At 43.6% G+C, this 25,515-nt stretch overlaps 2 protein-coding genes and 1 long non-coding RNA gene across 5 annotated transcripts in view; 1 reads left to right on the top strand and 2 right to left on the bottom strand.

Moving 5' to 3' along the window:
• Positions 1-14,674, bottom strand: part of DOP1B (DOP1 leucine zipper like protein B) — a 48,219-nt gene extending 33,545 nt beyond the window's left edge. For 2 of the 3 annotated variants that reach the window (XM_027731154.2, XM_027731157.2), the window contains exons 1-4: positions 14,399-14,674; positions 11,196-11,370; positions 1,419-1,600; positions 1,139-1,309 (exon numbers count right to left, since the gene is read on the bottom strand). In XM_027731154.2, the coding sequence (XP_027586955.2) occupies positions 1,139-1,309; positions 1,419-1,600; positions 11,196-11,333 (491 nt within the window). In that variant the 5' untranslated portion in view covers positions 11,334-11,370; positions 14,399-14,674. Of the gene's footprint in view, positions 1-1,138; positions 1,310-1,418; positions 1,601-11,195; positions 11,371-12,427; positions 12,490-14,398 lie in introns of those variants that run through there. The other variant, XM_027731156.2, reaches the window with a different exon arrangement.
• Positions 14,675-14,833: 159 nt separating this feature from the next.
• Positions 14,834-20,249, top strand: LOC120324704. The gene is made up of 2 exons (XR_005566209.1): positions 14,834-14,984; positions 18,027-20,249. It is a non-coding gene; the product is annotated as an uncharacterized LOC120324704 (long non-coding RNA).
• On the bottom strand, positions 18,301-24,130 carry LOC113993212 (carbonyl reductase [NADPH] 1-like). The gene is made up of 3 exons (XM_027731164.2): positions 23,784-24,130; positions 20,665-20,772; positions 18,301-19,302 (listed from the first exon to the last, which is right to left on the bottom strand). Exons 1-3 carry the CDS (start codon positions 24,067-24,069, stop codon positions 18,866-18,868), a joined length of 831 nt encoding a protein of 276 aa, XP_027586965.1. The 5' UTR covers positions 24,070-24,130; the 3' UTR covers positions 18,301-18,865.
• Between the last annotated feature and the right edge of the window lie 1,385 nt (positions 24,131-25,515).

Raw genomic sequence — 25,515 nt, 5'->3', positions numbered from 1 at the left:
TGATTTTGTACAATCAGACAGGAACAACCAAACCCACTCGATCCTTTGTCCCTGTGCACAGCCACTGGAATTGGGTTTCTATCCAAACTTCTCCAAGAAATACCTGCAAACATTAAGCCCTGACCAAAGTGCTGCAAAACATTGATGGTGAGAATTGGGAAAAGCTGAATTGGAAGCAATTTCAGCTGATGTCAGACCCCGAAAGGCAATTTTAGCAGTTTGGGAACTGGAAGTTATCCTAAAAATTTGTACTTTGCAAATCAACAGGCTCGATTTTGAAGGCACTGGACAAATAAAAATTAGAGATGTGAACTCCCCATTCCTGCAGCTGTTCAGGAACAAGCTGGATGGGGCTCTGAGCAACCTGGTCTGGTGGAAGGTGTCCCTGCTCATGGAATTTTAATCCTTAATATTGAAGATCCTGAAAATGTTCAGCCTCAATACTGAAGAAGAATTTAAAAATCCATCCAAGGCATCATCTTCTGACAAGATATCTTGGTCTTGAAGAACTATTACAATGAGTAAACTAAAGAAAAGCTTCCCCTTGTAAGTTTTTGCACTTCACAAAATAACATTTAATGGATTTTAACGTAAATTTTTCACAGTTTATCGTCAGTTCCTGTCTTTGATCCTGTCTGTTCAAGGCAAAGAGGAAAATGATGCCCCCAAGAATAGGGAAGAAAGGTATAAAACCAGGAGTTGGAAGTTCACCTGCAGTTCCCATTAAACTCACTGCTTCAAATTTAGTCAAATGATACAGAAATACTGGAAGGAATTCAGCTGCTCTCTTGTGTTATGACATTTAAATTGAATTTATCGGCAGAGCAGTGGTTTGGGGAGTCAGGTTAATTATTCAGGAGTTCAGAGGAGCTTTGAGAAACAGTTTTTATTCCTTTCCCTCAGCATATTTATTTTTAACCCTCCTTTTTCTCTTCTCTTCTCCTCCTGAGATGAAAATAGAAGGGGAAAGGGTTTTTCTGCTTCAACATCTTTTTGGGACCCACCATTTTCCCACTTTTAGAAGCTGTTTTATCCACTTTTCTGCATAGAAATCTGAGAGAGATTTTTTAAGAATTCCCTAAAAACACAAAATACTGCCTCTGTTGCTTTTAAATTAACACTTAATAATCGATATTACCTGTCATAAATTTCTGATCCTTCTTCCAACCCAGGCAGGAGCCCAATGACAAAGGCTTGAAGACCAGGCAGGAGGGACTTTTGGAGAGGAAGAAAATATTTCTCATACAAGCCCAGGAGAACAGGCCTCACTGACATTGCTGCATTTGCCAGCAGAGGAAACAACCCAGAGCTTTAAAAAAAACAAAACAACAAACACCCAAAAAAAAGACAAAAATTAGTCAATTAAAATAGACTGTGAAATACTTATGCCTTAGGACAAAAAAAAAAAATAAAATTACCTGTACAGGAATAAATCCTTGGCAAGCCATTTGGTCCCAATGATCTTAAAGATGATTTCATAGGTTTCCAATGCCTTTAAATGCACTCCACTGGGAAGGGCTGGATGCAAACACTGGGATAATCTTTTACTGATGATCAGCCTTCTTGGCAGGAGAGAATATTTGAGGTTACTCTGAAGAGCCTGTGGGAGAAAAGAGGTGAGAATAAATGGTTGTAATGTAAAAATATAACATGTGGGATGACTGCAGGTCAAAGTTTTCCTATTAGCATGGGGAAAAGCTAAATCCATTCAAGAGTTTTCTCTCATAAATTAATTTTGTTGCACTGAAACAGCAGAATTTGAGTTTTCATGTGGAATCAGCCATGAACAATCAGTAAGTTTAATAACCACTTTCACCGTCCTGATGTGCAAGTAAAAGATCCTCAGGGCAGGGAATGGTTCACAAAGTGCTGCAGACAGGCCAGGTTTCCAGGATAAAAACAAAATCTCCTTTCTTTGGAAAGGTTACTCCTTTCCTAGAGCCACCAGGGCATGTCAGCAGGGTAAAGAAGTTGTCCCTTTAATCCAGAGACAACCAAAGAGAGAAGCTGAAGGTCAGTGGCACTGTCTGCAAACACAAAGAGATGTTCCACTGCAGGTGGAAGTTTGGGATGTTTTCAGGCAAATCCTTGGCTCTCCCCAAGGTTAAATCATGGTCTTATCCTCCCTGATTGTTTTCAGCTTGAGAAAATGTTTTGGAAAACCAGCAGAGAAGGGAACTAACCCTGGAAAAAACCCCAAACCAGGTCAGTGACGATCCCAAAGTCACTTGAATGCTGAACACTCGGCAGCAGGAAGAGGAGGAGATAAAACCCATCACCTTCCAGCAAAACCAGCTGTTAAAAAAGAGCTTCTGGTAATAAAATTGACTCAACAACAGTAAATAGAAATGTCTCCCCATCCTGGTTCACACACAGATGCCACTGGGAGCCAATTAATTTCCTTCTCTCCCTCCCCCTGGATGAGCAGATTTTAATGGGTAATAAAAATTAGAATCCAAGAATCCAGCAGTGCTTGCCACATGTAACTAAACCAGGTTTTATCTGTGGAGTCACCTCGTTTATATCTTTGATATTTGAGAGATTTGCCCATTTGTTACATGAGTAATATTATTTCAACATTCAGTATTGATATCTTGAATACTTGTAATGACTTTGAAGATTGCTGGGAAGCTGGACTTTGAAACATTCTATTTATATACTTGGCACTTATTTGCCCACACCCTCTGTATATAGAAAAGAAGTTAATTACATAAAAAGGATGCCAGTGGTAAATATTTTTCCTCTCAGGCTTCAGATTGAACAAATATTATCTTAATATTCCAACAGTTCAAATTTAAATATCAATGAGGCAGAAAATGAGAACATTGCCTGTTTATCACACAGACAATGTGATCCATCACAGAAATAATGTCTAGAGATGTCTGGTCTGGCTCCAACATTTCCTAAGGACATGAAGTCAATCTCCATCATCAAATAAGAACTCCACCAAACATCAGGGACAAGGGAGGAAAACATTTGGAATTATGGAATGGTTTGGATTGGAAGGGACATTAAAGCCCATCCAGTGCCACCCCCTGCCGTGGGCAGGGACACCTTCCACTATTCCAAGTTGCTCCAAGCCCTGTCCAAGCCCTTGGACACTTCCAGGGATCCAGGGGCAGCCACAGCTTCTCTGGGAATTCTATCCCAGCCCCTCCCCACCCTCCCAGGGAAGAATTCCTTCCCAATATCCCATCTAACCCTACTTTCTGTCACTTTGAAGCCATTCCCCCTTGTCCTATCACTCCATCCCTTGGAAATAGTCTCTCTCCATCTTTCTTGGAGCTCCTTCAGGTCCACAGTCAGGTCACCCCAAAACTTCTCCAGGCTGAACAATCCCAACTCTCTCCAGGCATATTAGAAACTAGTGGATATTCAGGGATAAATCAGTTTAAACTACTTCTCCTGGGTAACTCAGAAACCTTCCCATGTCCAAATTCCAGCAGGTGAGACTTAACTCAGGACAACACCACATTTATGTTCCTTCCCCTCAGCAATCAGAAGACAAATTTCTGATTTATATACATTCATATATTTGTATATTATATATATTTTTATATGTTTATATTTCTATAATGTATATTTATATTGTATTTTATATATTTTATATATTCATTCATTTATATATTATATAGTCATTCATTATATATTCATTTATAAATGAGGAATGAAGATTTGAAGACATTTATTATGATACTCCAATCATAAATCACATCCTAAAATCCTAATAAAAGTGTTGAGATTTTCAGCTTCTGAGTTGAACTTTCCATCTCAAAAAACACAGAATCTTATTTTTTGTGGCTTGGGTGGAAGAAAAACACAACTGGACACGAGCCACACTTGCCAAGAGTTAACACTTGTCTGATCTTCCAGCAGAAAAAGGGATTTTAAACCACTTTCCAATCTCTTGGAAGACTCTGGTTGCCCCAAAAACCCTCCCAGGCCTGGCTGCTGCTTGGCTGGAAGGTTCAGCCCCTCAAAAGCTTCCCCAGAACTGCAGGGACCAAAGGATTTGAAAAGGGTGGAAAGGTATTAATTAGCAGAGGGATCTAAAAGGGTTCACTGAAATAAGAGTGACACGATAACACACATAATTCCAAATGCTTCATCAGCTGACAGGCAAAGTCAAGGAGCTTGATTTTTAAATATCCTTGAGCTTTCAAAAGTGAAAATAAAAAAAAAAAAGAATCAGTTGATCTGGTGTGGGTGTGGGAACAAGCCTGGTTTCATTGGCACTGTGGGCAGGTGAAGATCCCATCCCAAACCAGGGCTCCCAGGTTCAGGATCCAACACTAAAATGACACATAAGGATGCTCAGAGTTGCTTCAATATTGAGATTTACAGGTCCATTTTTGGACCTTTTGCCATTCTTTGCACCTGTGCCTTAAACCAAACCCAGACACACACACCCAGAGGAATATTTGCATTTCCACAGTTACTGGTTTAACCCCTGCCCTGCTTTATAGCACCACTAGAAATCAGAGAGATCGATTAAAAATTGATAAAAACCCCATCAAATCAAGTCAATATTTTTATTTAAGCAACTAGAACTCCAGGGCATCCATTTATAAGATCTTTCCTCAACTAGGAGGCAATTCTTTGGTATCTTTAGTAATGTTTTAGACAGCAGTGGCTGGGAGGGCAGGGGAAGGAGGGAGAGCCCGTGATTCCATTTCCCACTGATTCGTTTTCCAAGCCAAAGGAATTCCAAACAGAGCTCCAGCTTCCAGAAAAAACACCAGCAGGGAGCTGGGAGAAAAGAGTAAATTAGGAGGTGGAGTTGTATTAAAAAGGGGGGAAAAATGTGTATAAAATATGCCTAGTCCTGCATGTTGCATTTGTCCACGGGTGTGGTGAAGTTCCATAAAGCAATGAGGAGGCAATATATAAATATATATTAAAAAAATATATATTTATACACATATATATATAAATATATAAAATATAAATAAAATAAATATAAAAATAAATATAAAATATAAATAAATATATAAAATATAATAAAAATATATTATAGAAATATAAACATATAAAATATATAAAATATAATATATATATTCTACAAATATAAATATATATTCTATATAGATATACAGAATATATAACTATATATTATATACAAATATATGAATATATATAAATATAATAAATTATATATAATTAATATAAATATAAACATATATATTTTTATATATTGTCATAAATACAAAAATATAATTAATAAATATATATTTAATAAATATATAAATATATGCATATAAATATATAAAATATATTATTAATACATATTACATAAATATAAATATATATTATATATAGATATATCAAATATATAAATATATATAATATACAACTATATGAATATATATAAATATAGTAAATTATATATAATTAACATAAATATAAACATATATATTTTATATGTATTGTCATAAATATAAATATATATTTAATAAATATATAAATATATATTTAATAAATATATAAATATATATTTAATAAATATATATTTAAAAATATATATAAATATATACACAAAATATATAAAATATAATATAGATATGTATTATATGGATATAAGTATATAATATACAAACATGAATATATGAATATGTGTAAATAAAATAATTATATATAATTAATATAAATATAAACATATATTTTATATATTGTAATAAATATAAATATATGTTTAATAAATATATATATAAATATGTACATATGAATATATATAAAATATAATATAGCTATATATGATATGAATATAAATATGTAATATACAAACATATGAATATTATATAAATATATAAATATTATATATTATATATTAATATAAATATAAATAAACATATAAATAGATTATAAATATATAAATATTATATAATGATACATAAATATATATAAATATAATAATATATATAATATAAATATAATAATTATATATAAATAATATATAAATATAAATAATATATAGATATAAATATAATATATATAAATATAATAATTATATAGAATTAATATAAATATAAACATATATTTTTATGTATTGTAATAAATATAACTATAAATATATATTTAATAAATATATATAAAATATATATTTATTAAATATATACAAATATATACATATAAATAAGTATATAAATAAGTATATAAATAAATAAATAAATAAATATAAATATTGTCCTGAGCAGAAGGCAAGTGGTGTTTGTGCCTGTAGTTCAGGCAGCAGTGGGTGGAAAGCCCTGGCAGTCTGAGCTCTCCCTGTGAAGCAACTGCTTTAATTAATGGCCACCCTCATTAAATCTGCTCCTGAAGAATCCTGCTTTTCTCTCCCCTCAAGAACAGCCAGACTGTGCCATGGAGTGTTACTGGGAAAAACAAACAGCAATTGTGCAGCTGCAAGGATTTTGGGGCCTTGCTTTCCCCTTCTGAGGCAAGAAAATCCCCCCCCCCCCCAGAAACAAAAAATAACAGACTCATTTTCTACTCAAAGTTACCTTTTTATAACAAAAAATTACTCTGAAATTGCAGAGTAAAGATTAAAACTTGGTGTTGTTGTCACAATCTAGGCATGGGCACCCTTGGGTTATGTCCAAGGATAAAAAGCAGTTTGAAAGTGCTCTTTTAGAGCAAATATTATTTATTTAGAGGCTAAATCTTTAGGGCAATAAACATCATGGAATCTTGGAATGGGTTGGGCAGGGAGGGACATTAAAGGCCATCCCATTCCACCCCCTGGCCTTGGACAATTCCAGGGATTCAGGGGCAGCCACAGCTTCTCTGGGCAACCTGGGCCAGCACAAATTCCAGAGACTTTTTTAAAAAAAACATCCTTTTCTTACAAAAGCAGGCTGTGGAATCCACTATTTTCTGCTCCTCAGCTCTTCATTTTACAAATCGTGCCACTGATCTACTATTTGCCTGCAGCCAGAGTTAAAATGTCTGGAAAATAAATGTCAATAATCTGGATTAAAAAGCCCAGTGCAAACAAAGCACTTGGATTTTCCCAACTTCATCACATCTCCGACCTCTCCACTGCCTGAAGTTCCCCCTCCCTGACACTTTTATATGTGTTTTATATAATGTACATCCTCTGTTTATACTCTGAGAAGCATTTTGGGGAAGAAAACGATGTTAAAAGCACCTGATTCATTGATAATCAATGAATTATTCATTATCAGTAATTATTCATTATTCATCCACCTATGATGAACCACCACCTATTTCTAGGTTTAAAAAGACACCATCCCTCCAGTTTATCAAGGTATGGAAGTTATTTCTCACTGAAAATGAAGCTGAAACCCTCCTTAAAACACTAACATCCATATTTCCTGCCTGTTTGATCCACCCAGTTGCACCTGCCTATTTATTTATAAATAACAAATAAATATCATTTATAAATAATAAATAGTATTTATAAATAATAAATAAATATTATTGATAAATATTTTTAAACAATAAATACATACATGTTCTTATTTATAAATATTATTTATATTCTTATTTATAAACATTACTTATATTCTTATTTACAAACATTATTTTATATTCTTATTTACAAACACTACTTTCCACTGTTTCTCCTTCCCCATAATGATGCATCACAACCTCAACTATTGAAATTAAAACCCCCCAAAACCTTTCCCTTACAAACTTGGGGTGTAGAATAAATTCCTGCCAATCCTTCCCTCGTGTTCACACCTGGGACCTGCAGCTCTTTTTTTACCACTGCAGGGAATTTTCATCTTCCCTGACCTTAAAAAGCCCAGGTCAGCTCAAAAAACGTGGGTCAAACTGCAGTAACTCACCTCAGGCTCCCTGTAAAACCTGGGAGGGACACACAGAATTTTAGGACAAGGTTCATCTGACCTACTTTAAACAGCAAGAGATGAGTCACAAACCAAAAAATAAAAATAAAAATAAAAAAATAAACCCCCTTATTCCTCTCCCTGGCTAAAAAGAATTCAAGGTGAAGCTGTCAGCACTGAAGTCCTGTCGAGTTAAACAAAGGTTCACCTCTCTCAAATGACAAAATAAAATCTTTCCAGATCTACAAACTGCCCCATTTAGTTGAACATTCAGATTAAAGTCACTTGGCTCCTCTGGTTTTTTTTCCCTGGTTCTGGAAGCCACTGTGAGACATCATTTAGAGCTGGAGAAGCAACAGAGAAAGGGTGAAAAACAACTTTTAGTTTATGCTGAGCAGAACCAGAGAATCATCGTGGTTGGAAAAGACCTTTGGGGTCATCGAGTCCAACTGTCAGGGAGTAAGAGGGAGAAGGAGCAGAGTTGGATCTTTTCAGCAGCAGCAAAAGCTCCAAGGCCACTTGGAGGGATCCAGAGTGGATCCAGAGCAGCTCCCTCTGCTCTTTTTACCTCATCTTTAAGGAGCAAGAGCCTGTGTTGCTTCCTCCAGACCTTGGATTACCTGAAGGATAATTCCACGGAGCTTCTGATATGTAGAAATAACAGAGAGGTGCTGTGTGTGTCTCAATAGTGACCACAGGAGGAAAAAACCTCACAAAATATTGCACCCACGTGGGCAAGAACATCTTCCACACCGCTCTGGAAGGATGGGAAGAACTTCTGGAACTCATCTTACTCCTTCTCTTTTGTCCTTCCCTCTCTCAGCATCTTCACACGTGCTTAATGCCAATTATCCCTGCACATCCTGACACCCAGGATCCTTAATATAACACAATAATTACATTTTTACCATTTTTACTGCTGATCTCCTCTCTCCTGCCCATCCTCTCTCCCTGCTCGTTCACCTTCGCTGCAGGAAAAAATTAGGCTTTTATGTTAAAAACACCTCCCCCAGCACTGACAAAACCCACCAATATTTATGTTTTAGGATGTAAGAGACCAAGTAATCACAAGAGTTAAGGGAACAGTTACTGACATCTTATTTCAGCCTTCTGGCAACTCATTCCCCTGCCACATCATCCTCATTTTCAGATAACACACAGACACAGATGAACACTGGGGATGATTTGCTCTACCAATTCTTAAGCTCCTAAAAAGATTAAGTCCATAAAATACCACAACAGATGGACTGATGGATCAGTTAAAAGCTTTTTCCCCTTGGTTCCTACTGTGCTGCTACATGTATTTGGCAATTCTTGCACCTGAATAAGAGTTTGAGACAGGTGTTAAGCAGTTCAGTGTGCTCATCTAGGCCAAGAGCAGAGATCAAAGCCTACCCCTCACTCTCATTATTTCATATTTTCCCTTTTGAGAAAAGCATTTTGAAGGCTTCTGGCTCTTGACTCAAGAGGAATCACGATGAAATAGTGAAGGTAGAAATGTGCAACTCCTGCTCCAGAGCAACTCCTGTGTAACTCCTGCTTCAGCTTCTCACCTCTCTGAAGAGGGAAAAACATGGCTGCCCTTAAAAAAAACCCCTCCATTTGGCAAATGTTACCCCAGTTTTGGATTTTAGCCAAGTTTTTGATGCTCTCACAGTGTCCTGGATAACCTGTCCAGCACAGAGGTGGACAAATCCATCCCACTTTGGCTGAACAAATGGCTCAAAGGGTTGCAGTCAATGGGGTGACATCAAGTTGGTGACTGGTCACCAGTGGGGCTCCCCAGGGCTCAGGGGTTTAGGGCCAGTGTGTTTTAATATTTTTATAAATGATCTGGATGAAGGAATTGGTGATAATATTAAATTCCTGATGATACTAAACTAGCAGCAGCCACTGACTCCCTGGAGGGTAGAGAGGTCTGCAGAGAGATCTGGACAGATCAGAGCTGAGCAATCACCAACTGTGTGTGATTTCATAAGAGCACATGTTGGATTATCCACCTGGGATGGGCTAAACACACAAATTGGGGGATGACAGGCTGGAGAGCAGCACCAGGGAAGAGGATCTGGGGGTTTGGGTTGATGGCAAGTTGAATTTGAGCCAGCAGTGCCCTGGCAGCCAGGAGGGACAACCACGTCCTGGTCAAGGGAGAGGATTGTCCTGCTCTGCTCTGGTGTGGCCTCTCCTCGAGGCCCGGGGGCACTTTTGGGACATCAAATTATTTGTGTGCTGAGGGGAGGGTGACCAAGATGGTGAAAAGTCTCAGGGACAAGATTAAAAGGGGCTGAGGGCACTTGGCTGGTGCAGCCGGAGCAGAGGAGCCCCAGGGCAGAGCTCAGAGGGGGCTGCAGCTCCTCCCGAGGGGCAGCTCCGACCTCTGGGAGCAGGGACAGGACCCAGGGAAGGGCTGGAGCTGGGACAGGGCAGGCTCAGGGGGGATCTCAGGACAAGGTTCTTCCCCCAGAGGGTGGTTGGGCACTGCCCAGGCTCCCCAGGGCAGTGGGCACGGCCCCAAGGCTGCCAGAGTTCCAGGAGGGTTTGGATGACACTGAGTGATGTGGTTGAGTTTCATGTTGTCCTGCAGGGAGCTTGGACCTGATGCTTCTTATGGTCCCTTCCAACCTGAGCTATTTCATGGCTCCATGGATTCTATGGATTCTCCTTCCCCTTGAAAACCCTGCAGAATTAAGGGTTAGCAAAGACAGCAAAGGCTGTGAGGCTCCATCAGGGAACAACAGATGTTTCCTCCTGAGTTCTGCAGGAGTTGCCTCCTCCCACCCCTATTTCCTCAAGGACTGTAACTACTCACCCCACATACACTGAGGAGGAGTTTTACATTAAGAGAGACCAAAAGGGACACAAAAAACATGCACCTTGTTTCTTGGGCAGGAGGAAAGGACACACATCCCAAGTGTTTTCCAATAAAGTCTTTTCCTTTCTTTCTGCCCGTCTCTCTCACTCCATGGTCACACAAAAGACACCACCTAATCAATTATTCCCTCAAATCCAAGGGAAGGGCATGGTCAGGGAAATGGGATCATTAAATACAAGCTTTCAGTCAGAAAAAACACTCTAAAACTTGTGACCTGTCTCATATAAAAGCTTTTTAGCTGCTCTGAAGTGAGTAACCAGCACCCCGAGGTTTCTTGGATGCAAAAATTAAATTCTCTGTATAAAAGGAAAAAAACCACCATTTGAAGGAAAGCTCTGTTGGTTTCACCAGAATTTCTCACATTTATACAAAATATACTGCTTCCAATACCCTTTCTTTATAAACTTATATTTTTCTGGAGTGAATTTTTAATTTTGCAAAGCATTAGAAGTCACAGGAAAGTTAAGAACAATACAAATACAATAAAAAAATACGAGAAATTATTCCTGTACCTTGTTGAGTTTGCCAAGGGAAGATATCAGATCTGCCCATTCACTGGATGATTCAAAGTTTCTCAGAGCTTTCTCAATTGCTGAAGAATAATTCCTGTATCTGTAATCCCCCAGCAAATCCTGCTCTTCTGGATCCATCTTTGGTTCTCATAGCAAGGTGGAACCTCCTGGTGAACTAAAACATGCAAAGAGTTACAAAAATAACCCACATTTTCAGCTCTTGCAAACTCAAAAGCACTGTAAGATAACAATAAATATGCAGAAGCCCTGGCAGAGCACAATAAACAGGTCAGCAGAGCAAGCTGAAACACAGAGTTAAGAGTCATGCCCAGGGAATTATTTTTAACTCCCCAGTGCCTCTTTTGGAAGCTTTGCAGTCACATTTTCCTACTCATGAACCGTGTTTTTCCCCTCCCCTGCACGTGGATGTCCCACAAAAACAAAGGGAAGGATGACAAAGTCTCCCCCCCCCAAAGGAGGAGAAGGAAATAGTTTTCATAACTCGTTCTCTGCGCTGAGCTTTGCAAGGTCAGCGTGGAATGGGAAACATTCCATATCAAAATGCAGCTTTCCAGAGGAATCCTGCTCAAGGGCCTCTCAGCAGAAGGAGCTCTCAGGGCTCTGCATCTCAGCTTGGCAGGAGCAGATGCTCCAGTACCAGACCAAGGTGTTGTGCCAAAAAAGCTCAGCCACGCGTTTTAATCTTCCTTATTTCGACAAAAAAAAGCGTCCCCGTGTTTTTAGGGAGGAAAAATAAGTTGTTCAGATCCCGTTTTCTCATGTTTTGCAAGGCATTTAGGTTAAAAATCCAACATACACCTTGGTTTAGAACAGTGGAAAACGAGCACAGTTGGATTTTCTGTACTGAAAAATAATTCCTTCACTCCTTTGTTACCTCTGACACCAGTTCTCCCGATAGAATATATAAAAATATTCTTCTGGAATATTCTAAATATGCTTAGGTTTAGGAACAGCAGGTTTAGGTCAATCCCTGCTACATCACTGATGGAGAAGAGAAAGCACAGCTCAAAACCAAAATATTTTATGTTTCTGAAAGACATCTGCATTCACTTCCCTGTGGTTAGAACACAAAAATACACCTATATTCTTTTAGAGCAGGTCTCCATTAACTGCAACACACAACAATAACTAAATCAATAAAGGAATTTTGGCAGGAAACTCTCAGAAAAATGCCTGATGAATCCCCAAAAGAGAAAGGAGTTTAAATGCACCTTTGCACTCCCCTAAGGAGGATTCAGCCACTGCCAGTACAACCACCCTGTGCCATCCAAACTAGATCCACCTCTAGGGGAGAAAAAATAAATATCACACAGTGTCATCAGGGCCAGATTTGGTTGGTTGGGTTTGTTTGTTTGGCTACAGTGAGGGTTTAATTTTTGGTTTTCCCAGGATGTTTGCAGGGCTTCTGGCAGCAGAGAGAGCGAAAACCCCACTGCCCTGCAGGGTAAACCATTTATCTGGGATACAGCTCTTCTTGCTCCAACAAGGATTTAAAAGAAAAAAAAAAAAAGTCAATTCTCCCATAAAACCCAACAAAGTGGAAAATACAAAGTGGAAAATTGCAAGGTACTGTCAGCAAAAATCAGGAGTAATCTGATATAAACACTGCCAGGGCAAGAAATGGAACCCTGCTTCCCTCATCTCATCCAAGTACCTTAATCACTGGACTGTGTTCATACTCTTTAGATCAAAGCATGAGCTAGGAAGTTATTCCAGCAGCTCCCTGCCAAGTCAGGGCTGCTGGCACTTCCTTGAACAGGAGATTTGTCTGGATCCCCTGGAATGGGGCAGCACTTCTGCTGACAGGACACATCAGATCTGGAAATGCTGTAAAACCACTCAGAGAACGGGAATCAATCCAATTATCAGCAGAACGTCAAGAGGGTCTAAATATCCTATAAAAATCATGTTCCAGAGCATCTTTTGGAGCATTAAAACCTGGTGTGTTTATCACAGAGCGGTTTTGGTGGGAAGATCATCCAGTTCCACCCCCTTCCCCTATCCCAGGTTGCTCCAAGCCCTGTCCAACGAGGCCTTGGACACTTCCAGGGATGGAATTTCTCTGGGCAACCTGTGCCAGGGCCTCATCACCCTCACAGGGAAGGATTTCCTCCTAATATTTAATCTAAACCCGTTCTCTCCCTGTTTAAAGCCATTTAAGTAAAATCTAATTAGTTTCTGAGGGTAAAAGAGAATGTACTACCCAAGAGAAAAAAAACCCAACTAACAAAACTTCATTTGGGGGGGGAAAAAAAAATGTGTCATTCAGTTCTTAAGACACTATTTGGATTTTGCAGTGAAAGGACAGGTAAATGGTGTATTCCCAAGCAGAAAAGCAGGGATGGGTGGAATGCTCTGGCGTGGATTGATGGCCATGCACCTCAGCTGCCAGATGTCAGCGAGGTTTGGCAAAATCCAGTAATCTAAACATGGTCAACAGATCGTGTTTGTGCTTGGACACAAAGGCAGGAAGATTAAAAAAAATATATAAATAGTTAAAAAAAGGCAAACAAAAGCCACTTGCCAGTGACCTTCAGGCACACCTCCCAAATCCTGGGTCACAAACTTCCTTAGTGAATCCTGATGTTAATAGTTTCTCATCAGCTTCCAGCACTGATGGTAAAAACACAAGTTCCACCTCAATACGAGGAAGAACTTCTTTCCATGGAGCGGGGCAGAGCCCTGGAACAGGTTATCCAGGGAGAATCGCGGAACATCCTGAGCTGGGAGGGACCCACTGGGATCATCCAAGGGTGCCCAGGACACCCCAAGAATCCCCCCCTGTCCCTGGGAGCGTTGTCCAAACGCTCCTGGAGCTCTGGCAGCCTTGGGGCCGTGCCCAGTGCCCCGGGGAGCCTGGCAGGGCGTGGATTCTCCCCCTCTGGAGACATTCCCGACCCACCCGGGCGCGTTCCTGTGTCACCTGCCCCAGGTGACCCTGCCCGGGGGGGGGGTCGGACTGGGCGAGCTCCAGAGGTGCCTCCCAACCACAACCATTCTGGATTCGGGGATTCGGGGAGGTGAATGCGGCGCTCCCGAGGCACCGGCGCTGCCCCTCCGGCGTCCCCGTCCCCATTCCCATTCCCATTCCCATCCCCACCTGCCGGGGCCGTGCCAGGGAGTCACCCCCGGGACAGAGCGGGATCCCCCTCAGCCGGGTCCCTTCCCCTCCCTCCCGGTACCTGCGGAGGGCCCCGCTGGGTCCCGGGGCGGCGGCGGTGACGTGTCCCGGCGCGGTGCCGGCGCGGGGCGGGCGCGGCTCCCGCAGTGGATCCCTATGGAAACGGCCCCTCTGGAAAACCGCCCCCGCCCGCGCCGCCAGGGCCGCAGCGGGGCGAGATCACCCAGCACCGCGCGGGGGGCGCCATCTCATAGCCCAGTGTAGCACGGCTCCAGGTGTCCACGTTACGCCGCGGTCGCCCTCGACGTCACCCGCTGTCGTTGTCACCCTTCTCCCGGTGTCACCCGCTGTCGTGTCGCTGAGCGGCACCGCCCGTAGCGGGTCTCCTGTCACCCCGATCTCCCCCTCCGCGGTGAAATGGTACAGCCCGGCGGCCGGTCGGAGCGCCGGGCGCCCCCTGGCGGCGCGGGCGGGAAGGGCGGCTCCCCCCGCGGCCGCTCCGACCGGGAGAGCCCCGGGAAGCGTCGGGAGCATCGGGATAATCGGCACCGCTCCCTTGTCCCGCCGCACCGGCCTCGGGTGGCTTGAGAACAAGGACAAGCTCGGCTGTCCCCGCCCCGCAGCGAGGGCCGTGACCTGCCCTGCAGGTAACGCGAGTGTCGGCGCTTCCCGTGTCCCGGCTGTGCTCCCGGTCCGGCCGGTTTGAGGGAAGAGGCGGATTTGGGGGAATTTCGTAGACGCGGTTTTCCCGTGGCGTCGGTTGTCGCATTTATAGCGGGCTCGGGGTCGATATGAGGAGCCCTCTGTTCGCGGCAAAAGGCTCGGGAGAAGGTTCATGTGCGGGATTTGGAACCAAAGGGACGAGGAAATCGCAGCTGGGAAGGAAAATACGTGATCCTGCCCCACCAGGATTCAGGCACTGTGGAAACGTTGCTTAACCTCAACTGTGCCCTACAAGGATTCATATACATATATGTGGAAACATATTATTCAACCTCAGTTTCTTCCTTCCCTTCCCCTTCCCCCTTCCCCCTTCCCTTCCCAAACCTTCCCTTCCCAAACCTTCCCAAACCTTCCCTCTCCATTTAACAAGCAGGCAGAACTTAATCCTGGTAGTTCAAAGTAGGTGGGAAAAAAACCAAAATCGAGGAAGATCCAACTGTTCAGTCCCTCAAGGTGAGAGAAGAGAAACCATTCAGATTTTGATGGAAATTGTTTGAGCAACGACCTCCAGCAAGTGTTACATTAATATACTGTTTTATTTTCTTGAGCCCACCTGCCTTTCCCCCTCCTAGATAGATTTTTGGGATTTTAGGATATTTTTCAATTAGTTTCTGAGGGGTTGCTCTCCCTCTTCAGAAGTTCTTTCCCTCACAAATTCGTGTTCTTTGCACCAGTTGTGTGTGGTTCCTTCCATGCACCAGGGCAGCGCTGCCCGTGCTAAATCCTGGCCCTTGGGATGGCATCAAGTCGTGGATTTACTGATGGAATCACTGCTGGAGACAGCCAAGGCTGCACTTTGGTATCCTGAAGGTTCACTTCAAACTCCATGGGATGTTGCCAGAGATCTGTTTGCTTCTCATTGGGAAAGTCAACTGCAAATGTGTGTCACTTGTCAGGTGTTTTTTACACTTGTCTGCATGTTGGGTGACACTACAAGACTTGGGATCAATTAAAATTATCCATGACACAAATGAAGTCTCAAGAGTTCTGGTCATCCAGTACCTAAAGGAGCTACAGGAAGGCTGGAGAGGGACTTGGGATGAGGGATGGAGGGACAGGACAAGGGGAATGGCTTCCAACTGACAGAGTATGTCAGTTGATGGGATATTGGGAAGGAATTCTTGGCTGGGAGGGTGGGGAAGCCCTGGCACAGGTTGCCCAGAGAAGCTGTGGCTGCCCCTGGATCCCTGGAAGTGTCCAAGGCCAGGTTGGACGGGGCTTGGAGTGACCTGGAATAGTGGAAGGTGTCCCTGCCCATGGCAGGGGGTGGCACTGGATGGGCTTTAAGGTCCCTTCCAACCCAAACCATTCTGGGATTCTCCCTCAGAAAGTCCCAGGGCCCTGGCACAGTGTTTATACCCAGCTGATGTGGCAGCAGGCACAGCTTCCACCCCCAAAAAGCCTGGCTGTGTCCTGCAAGAGCTGTGGCATTCCCAAGGAACTGCCTCCCCTGAGCTCCCACAATTGTGAATCCAACTCCTTCATTGTCCCATGTCACCACAGCTCCTGCACTTCCAGGCATTTCCTCTGGCTAACAAATTCCAAAGTAAAACTGGGGAGTGACGTGCCCCCAGAAGAGAAGCAGTAAATCACAGGTGGAAGTTTCCTCCAGCACAACAGACCAGAATTATTCCAGCCCTTTCCTAACCCTTAAACTGGACACAAGAACCACTCTGCAAGAGCCAGAATCTGAGAGCAACAAAACGCTTCAGACACAACAGGCACGGGAGAGAAGCAGGGAGGGAGCTAAAAATCCCCAAGTAAATAGATAATAAATAAATTTTGGTTGGACAATGCAGGCCCTGTGCAGAGAGCCAGCCTGGCCCTGGCTCTGCTCTCAGCAAACAGCCCTTCCCTGGCACTCTGCCCTGTGCTGTCCCAGCTCTCTTCCCAGGACACATTCCCACTGCCAGTGTCAGCAGGGAATGTGTGCAGCTTCTTCCTGATTCATCTTGGGAACAGCCAGTGTGTTCTGCCTTGTTTCCACCTCCAGCAGCTGAGGTTGGATCCACCCACACAGCTGATTCTCCATCCTGGAATACCACAGCACAGCTGCAAAGGTTGTGAGAACATCTGTCCTCTGTCCTGCTTCCTATTCATTCCACAAAAAAATGTATTATAATCAATATTAGCATGAGAAATGACATTGCTGACAGTGACAATCCAGCCCAAACCTTCCACTTTGTGTCCTCACCCTGACACAGAATAAGTGGGTTTAACAAACAGCAAACACTGTGAAAGAGCTTAATTTCAAATACATAAAATCATCATGGGATGGTTTGGGTTGGAAGGGACATTAAAAATCATCCAATTCCACCCCCTACCATGGGCAGGGACACCTTCCACCAGCCCAGGTTCCTCCAAGCCCCGTCCAACCTGGCCTTGGACATTCCAGGGATCCAGGGGCAGCCACAGCTTCTCTGGGCAACCTGGGCCAGGGCCTCCCCACCCTCCCAGCCAGGAATTCCTTCCCAATATCCCATCTAACCCTGCCCTCTGGTAGTTTGAAGCCATTCCCCCTTGTCTTGTCACTCCATCCCTTGTCCCAAGTCCCTCTCCAGCTCTCCTGGAGCCCCTTTAGGCCCTGAAAAGCAGCTGTAAGTTCCTCCTGGAGCCTTCTCTTCTCCAGGCTGAGTGTTACATGAAGTTTTACAACTTTATAAAACTCTCCAGGTTGAATTTTACACCTTTTGTAAAAAACTTTCAAGCCTATAATTTGGCTTGAATGTTACAAAAAAAACCAACCAAACAAACCAACAAACCACATCAAGAAGGAACTTTACAGATCCTGGTGGATACTTAAGACACTTAATTTGTATTTAACACTGGAGATACTATTTACACAACAGGAAGGGCACACACAGACTGTGGATCTTTCAGTCAAAAACTTTGCACAGGGATTTTGTAACTGTTGCCCTTAAACCAAAGGCCTGTGAGATTTTTTTTCCTTTTTTTTTTGTTCCCAGAGAATAGATTTCCATGGGAACTTTTGGAGCAGCACTCGACCTTGTCTTCAAGCAGCTCTGGGCCATGACTCATTTGGCAATTCCTCACAAAAACAATAGCTCCTGGATCCTTGAAAGACCAACTCCTAATCACACTTTGTTCTGTGCTGATAAGCAATTCATAAACCCACACATATTATTTACCTCCAGTGTCCTTCACTCCTGCTCCAGTGCACTTAATTCAGCTTTTTAATAAGGAAACTTCTGGCTGTGCAATAAATGAACTGAGGGAGAGTTTGATTTATCAGTTCTCTGGTTTATTTTCTCTTTCTGTAGTGGAGAAATCACACATTCCAGCCACAAACTTGGCTGCAGAAAATCAAAATGCATTTTCAAACTTCAGACATTTTTAGTACCAGAAGAAGCCAGTTGGATGAACACAAATCAGTAAGTAATTATTTCTTGACATTATTAATAAAAACAACTGATTACATGTTTCTATTAATGGTACATCCTTGCTATTTTTATTTTCCCCTAATTTAATTTTCTTCTGAAAGTAAGGAATGTCTCTACACAGCAGTGATTTTGTTCTGGTCTTATGAGCCTCTCCCCAAACTGGTCACCCTGAAGCCCTAAAACAACTCACTGTCCTTAAGAAACAGCCTCAAGAAGCAGCTCTGGACCTCCCAAAGATCTGCTGTGCTCAGAAATAATAAGGCACCTACTTCCTCCCCCCAGCTCCATGTCTCCTGTGGGAAAAGGGGCTGGCAGGGGAGTGGGAAAAGGGCTGGCAATGACATAATGAAGAGTGAAATCAGGTAAACAAGGTCAGGCACCTTCCCATTCCCACTTTGCTCAGCTCACCAGGGGCAGACAGTTTTCTCGCTCACAAACTGCCCGTGAGGAGCGTCAGCATCTGAAGGCAAAAGGGCCAAATAAACCGGGGTCTCAGCCCCTTCCTCTGGGGATTTGGTGGCCTGGGGACCTGCCATGTCTGTCCTCACCCAGCCAGGGCAGCAGGCATTGAGCAGGATGTGCTCCCCTTTCCTATTTTGGTTTAACAGCCGGGCTTGGATCCTGGACAGGACGGTGACCCCGATTTTGGACACCCCATAGGCGGTGTTTGGCCAACCCTCTTTGTCGTGCACACCTTTCCTGGTGTCCTCCACGAATTTGTTCATGAGCTGCACCAACTCCTCCTCTGTGATGGTGTCACTGCGGAATTTCTGCTGGAGTTCCTGGCTGCAGCGGCCCAGGGCTGAGCAGCTCACCGTGCTGGACACGTTCACCACCCGGCCTGCAAAAGGCAAAAAAACCTGATTATTTTGACACTTCTTAAGCCCAGCACTGAGGTGGGGCTGCTCTACAGCTCAAATATTTCATGTGGGCTATCTTGCAGAACTCTGGGAAGATCAGAGTTAACTCCACGTGTCACACATTTCTAGGAAATCCCATTCCAGAGGTGATTTAATTAAACCCTCAACATCTGTTCCTGGATGTATTTCAGAACAGTTTGCACTTTATACTTGTCCTTCCCAGCCTTCTAGCTCCAAAATAGCCCTTTTCTATGGCCCTGAGAGGATCAGCATCACAATACATGCATGTTGCCAGCAGGGAAAGATCCTTATTTAGTAAGTTTGGAATAAAGAAAGATAGCAAGCAGCATCTCCCTGGAGTGCTCTGTTGTTTTTGCAGAACTCTGGGAAGATCAGAGTTAACTCCACGTCACACATTTCTAGAAAAATCCCGTTCCAGAGGTAATTTAAGCTGTGCACCTGCAAAAGCTCTCTATCAAATGTCACATAAGCCTCCAGGAAACAACCTCTTACAATCTGTAGGTATTTTCACAGTGCTAAGAATACCTGAGGATTTCCTAATCCCAGCAAAAAAACCTGCAGTGTTCATCTCCCAGCACTTCAGTACAGAGGAGTGAGTCAGGTAATCAGTAAATCATTCATTGTCTCCAACATTATCTTGCAGTGTTTTCCCTCTTTCTTGAGACTTTCCAGCCATTCAGGTGATGAACATGGGGATTTAACCTTATAAGGCACAGAAATTAATCCTTTCTGTTAATGATTTTATTAACACACTCACCCTTCACCCTTAGTATAAGAGTATAAGTTGTAATTTTGGCACTGTTTACTCCTTCCCTAGCTGGCCCCCAAAATTCATTTATTCTGTCTTCTCCTTCTCCACCAGGAACTAAAAATTCTCAAATTCTCTTTCATCTGCTTGACTTCTCTTCTCTTAAAAACCTGGATGTGTTTAAATGTTAGTATAAACTGCAGTTCATTTATAGCAGCAAACACATCTCAGCACCACGTCAAACTCAGCTGAAAGGCTGGTTTTAGGTACATCCCTATCCCAGTTCTGTCATCAAAATGTCCCTTCTGAAGCAAGAACAATTCATAGAGGCAAAGATCACGGAGAGAACATGAGGAAGTTCTCTATGGCTTCACTTCAATCCACAACAAGAATGCAACCAGCTTGAAGGCAGATTTAAATATACACAGCAGAGACATTTTGGGGGTCAAGAAAGCCCATCTGTCCTGACCTACAGCACAGCCCCTCTTGCTATGGGGCAGTGTCTGACACTGGAGAGGATTTTCCCATTTAATAAGGGTCAAAATTCATACAAAATTATTTCTGTTTCACTTACCATAGGGTTTCATAAGAGGCAACAATTCTGTGCAAACATTCTTGGTTCCAAAAAAGTTTGTCTTCAGTGTGACCTCAGCTTGGACTGCAAATGGAGTCTTGTCCTGAACTTTTCATGGCAGGTGGGAAAGAGGAGAAAAAAAAACCCAACCAAAAATCAGAATTGTACTGGTTGAATAGAAGTTACCAAACCCCAAAAGTTTATCTTAGTTATTTTTTAAACTACCAAACCTCAAAAGTGTAGCTTATTTTTTTCCCACTAATTAGAAAACGGGCATATGATCAATTAAAATCTATAAGAAAAGCAACATAATTGACATTAATGAGAAGACCTGGCTCTGCAATATTGTATTAATAAGTTAATTGTGTTTTTCACCTCTTCTTAGCTGAAGGTTTTGGCTTTACCCCAGGAGAGCCAGTTGTGTTCCCTCTGCAGGGTCATTTGTCACCCCACAGGTTGTTTGGTCTTTCTGTCTTTTATATGGAAAAGCCATGGAAAAACTGCTTTCCTGGGATGTGCTGCCCAACCTGCCCAGTGATCCGCCAGGACCTACCCACACCCAGGTTCTCAGCTGGGGCTTGAAGTCACCAACACCATAAAAGCTTCTGTAGGATTTGGTGCAGCCTGAATAAAGAAACTGCCAAAAAACCCCCAGCCACCCCCAAAACTGAGCAGTACTTGTGTCATAAATCACATAAATCACCCCCTGAAGTGACAGATCTGTGCTAACACACGGAAAAGAGTGGGAATTAGCAGGCAGGAAAAGGAGCTGCCTGACCTATGGCAAGGAGTTATGGCAGTGGGAGAGCTAAAAACCTACACAACTCCAAACTTTTGCTTCCATACCCTCCCTTCCTTGGAGAGAGGAACTTCCTTGCACTCCCAAACCCACTTGGATACACTGTAACATCCTACCCTTGCTTGATTTAACAGAATTTATAACTGTTCTCAGAGAGGCTCACCCAGAATAGGACCCACAGCTCCATAAGCATTTCATCCAGGAACAGTTTTTGCTGGACAATCTGGGGTGCAGCACAAAACCAGAATGATAAAATTTAACAGCAAATCTAATCTTTGACAGACTGCAACAGCACAATAAAGAAGGGAAGGCATAAATCCTGGGATGGCAGCAGAAATTTGGTGAGGCAAGAAGCAGGTTTGGGCAGAAACAATAACCTTGGGAGGAAGAATTAAAACAAAAATACGGGATAAGCATCACAGCAAGTTCTTACAGAGATGTTACACCCTCTAAGCTTTGTGTTAGATACTCACACAGCAACAGCCACAAGAGGCTCCTTTACCACATTTCTGAATTGTGGGACATACTGCTGACTCAGAGTTGGTGTCAGCTTGAACAAAGTCTGGGCTAAACACCTGGAAGTGATATTTTAACTGCTGCTGCAATGTTTTAATACCTCTCTGTCCTGAGCACACCCTGAAGCTCAGAATTATATTAAGAGCTGCCTCCCATTAAATTGATCAAACACAAGCAATTTTTCTATAAAGTAACATGCAAAACATACAGTGAGTGGGTTGTAGAAGACCATCACTGCACTCCCACTCCATGAGAAGTTCCACCTTCAGGGGCAGGTGAGGTTTGCTCCATACTCCCTGACAGACCTCCTTAATCCACACTGTGAGCAGAGGAGTCAGCACAAGGCTGGGCCTGAACAGCTCCCTGTCCTAACTGAGACAGGCAAAGAGACTAAAACCAACCAAAACCAACCAGAAAACAGGGTCACAGAATGGTTTGGGTTGGAAAGGACCTTAATCACCCAGTGCCACCCCCTGCCATGGGCAGGGACATCTTCCACCAGCACAGGTTGCTCCAAGAACCACCCAGCCTGGCCTTGGACACTTCCAGGGATCCAGGGGCAGACACAGCTTCTCTGGGCACCCTCATAGGGAAGAATTTCTTCCCAATATCCCACCTAACCCTGCCCTCTGTTAGCTGGAAGCCATTCCCCCTTCTCCTGTCCTGTCCCTCCAGCCCTTGGAAATAGTCTCTCTCCATCTTTCCTGGAGCCCCTTCAGGCCCTGCAAGGCCACAACCAGGTCACCCCAAAGCTTCTCCTCTCCAGGCTGAACAATCCCAGCTCTCCCAGCCTTTCCTCCCAGCAGAGCTGCTCCAGCCCTGGGATCCTCTTGGTGCCTCCTCTGGCCTCTCTCCAGCAGCTCCATGTCCTTGCTGGGCTGTTCCCCAGGGCTGGAGCAGCTCTGCAGGGGGGTCTCACCTGAGGGGGTAGAGGGGCACAATCCCCTCCGTAGAACAAGTAGTCAGGCTTGTGATTTGCTTTATCTAACATGATCTTGACTTGCTTTTATAAACACTTACAAGAAGAATGCACTTTTCCACCTTAAAACTGCTGTGGCTTCCTCACTTTCCCTGTGTTCCTGTCCACTGGGAGATGAAATGGTTACACTCTTTGCTCAGCACAGCAAGGTTTGGGTTAACTGGATTACAGGTAACTGAATAGCCTGAGAAAGTTAGAGACAACAGAAACCACCCAGGGCCAGTTTCTTTTTTATCAGCTGGATGCCTTGAGGAGGTAACACCCAGAACAAAGTATGAGGCTTGTGGAAGAGAGAAAACACAGATCCCCAAGGAACATGGCTGATATTCACCCTCAGGACGGGCTCCCATGGCCCTGGTGAGGCTCCTGGGCATTGAGGCAATTATCCCAACTCCACTCACATGCACTGCGTGCCTCAAGTGCTTCCATGCTCCCTGGGTGATGCAAACACAGCACTCCAGGGAAGCACGTTTACAGAATCACTGAGGTTGGAAAAAACTTCCAAGGTCATGGATCCACCCTGTGCCCCATCCCCACCTTGTCCCCCAGCCCAGAGCACTGAGTGCCACATCCAGGCCTTCCAGGGGACTCCAAACCTCCCTGGGCAGCCCCTGCCAAGGCCTGACCACCCTCTCCAGGAAGAAATGCACAGGCACAGACAGCCCAAGAGATCCCAGAAGACCCATTTCACATTGTCCTCAAGATAGGAAGCCTGCCCAGCCAAAAGTGCAGCATGTCACTGGCATCCAGATGTCAGCTGCATCCACAATCCTCTCCACACAGCTTGGCAGCACACAGGACTATCCCAGCCAGAGCCCTTCCTACCTTTGAAAGCGATGCCCGCGTTGTTCACCAGCACGTTCAGCCCTCCGTATTTCTCCTTCAGGAAGTCCCGGAGGGCTCTGATGCTCTGCAGGTCATCGATGTCCAGCTGGTGGAAGAGGGCCCGGAGCCCTTCCTGCTGGAGCTTGGCCACTGCCTCCTGCCCCCGGCCGGGGTCCCGGGCTGTCAGGTACACATCCCCCGGGAACTGCTTGCACAGGTCCCTCACGATGGCAAAGCCAATCCCTTTGTTGGACCCCGTCACCACAGCCACGGGCACGCTGGACATGGTCCTCCCTGGGTGTGTGTCCAGGTGACAGCAGCTGCCAACAGCAAAGAAACCTTCACTCAGATGGACAGTGTTGATGGAGAGGTACAGAGAGACAAAGCAAACGATCGACGTGATCAAAGCGATGTCCAATTTATTATTTAAATCAGTTAACTTTGATACAGTTTAGTTTGTTCTGGGTACATGCTCACAGCAGGGTGATTGGATAGCTCAGTCTGTGCACGCCTCTCAGTTTATTGGACCTGGTTCTTTGTCCACGAGGCCTAAGATCATACTTGGCATGCAAAGCTCTTTCTATTCGAGATCTGCAGGTGTTTCATTATCTCCGGTTTCTCAAGGCTTTCTTACTATAAACATACTATGTTCTCAAACCTTATAATTATAAACACACGGCTAACAAGTATAAACGTTGCATATTTTCACACAGCTTATAAGTATAAACGTTACACCGCCTGCCACTTCCGAAGTCATGGCAAGCAAGGCCTGCAGAATGCAGGAAAAATTGTTCAGAGAAATCTCTCTGTTCCGGCCACAGGACAAAGGTGGATATTGAAAAGGAATTAAAGTCAGGGAATAGTTTAAGTAGGAAGGAACCTTAAAGATCATCTAATCCAACCCCCCACAACAGGCAGGGACACCTTCCACTAGACCAGGTTGCTCCAAGCCCTGTCCAACCTGGGCTTGAACAACACCATGGGTGTGGAGTCCACAACTCTTCTGGCCAATTAAGTGGGTTTTTTTCTTTAAAATACTATTTCAAATTCCAGCTTGAATTATGTGAAGCTACATTACTGACTGGAACTTCTTAAAGTAGCCCGAGGTGTCCACAGAGAAACACACACCCAGTGCTAAATGTTTCAAAGAAAACCCGGGCAGTGACTGGGCAAAAAGAAGAAAGAAAGGTCTTTACCAAAGAAAGTCAATGATTAATTTTTAGTACTGAATTAACTTTTGGTGGGAGTAAACTCTTCCGCACTTACACTTCACAGAAAGCCCATTTCCTTCTTTTGGGAATATTTCAGCTGGTTCAGCTGAAAAACTCAGGCTCAAAACCTGAGCAACTTGGTCTAGTGGAAGGTGTCCCTGCCCACGGCAAGAATTGGATGAGCTTTAAGGTCCATTCCATGGGAAAAACATGGGAAAAAAAAAAAAAAAAAAAAAGGAAGGAGCAGCTTGATCTCCAAGTGCCAGGTGGGAGAAGTAATTAGAGGATTTTCAGAGGGAAAAGAGCAGAGCACAGGCTGACAATGTTTATACTGCCGAACACACCATCACCTCTAGACAGAAAGCCTGCTTGCTGTTTTTCAAACAGATACGGCGCATTTAAAGAAGACGCATTTCCCGCACGAAAGCAAGTTTAAAACGCTGTTTTTACATAATTTCCACCTCTCTTCCCATCTCGCCTGTAACTAACCCCGCGCGTGGATGACACCCCAACCAGCTCCT

The sequence above is a fragment of the Pipra filicauda genome, unplaced genomic scaffold, assembly GCF_003945595.2.
Source record: "Pipra filicauda isolate LSUMZ 115617 unplaced genomic scaffold, ASM394559v2 scaffold662_size176556_pilon, whole genome shotgun sequence".
Lineage (NCBI taxonomy): Eukaryota > Metazoa > Chordata > Aves > Passeriformes > Pipridae > Pipra > Pipra filicauda.
This window is presented reverse-complemented; position numbering and strand designations above follow the sequence as displayed.

Excerpts from the sequence above, each read along its gene's own strand:
- LOC113993212 (XM_027731164.2), bottom strand. The coding sequence starts at position 24,069 with ATGTCCAGCGTGCCCGTGGCTGTGGTGACGGGGTCCAACAAAGGGATT. Across the intron at positions 20,773-23,783 it reads CGCGGGCATCGCTTTCAAAG|TTCAGGACAAGACTCCATTT; the intron begins GTAGGAAGGGCT and ends TGCCATGAAAAG. Across the intron at positions 19,303-20,664 it reads GCCTCTTATGAAACCCTATG|GCCGGGTGGTGAACGTGTCC; the intron begins GTAAGTGAAACA and ends TGCCTTTTGCAG.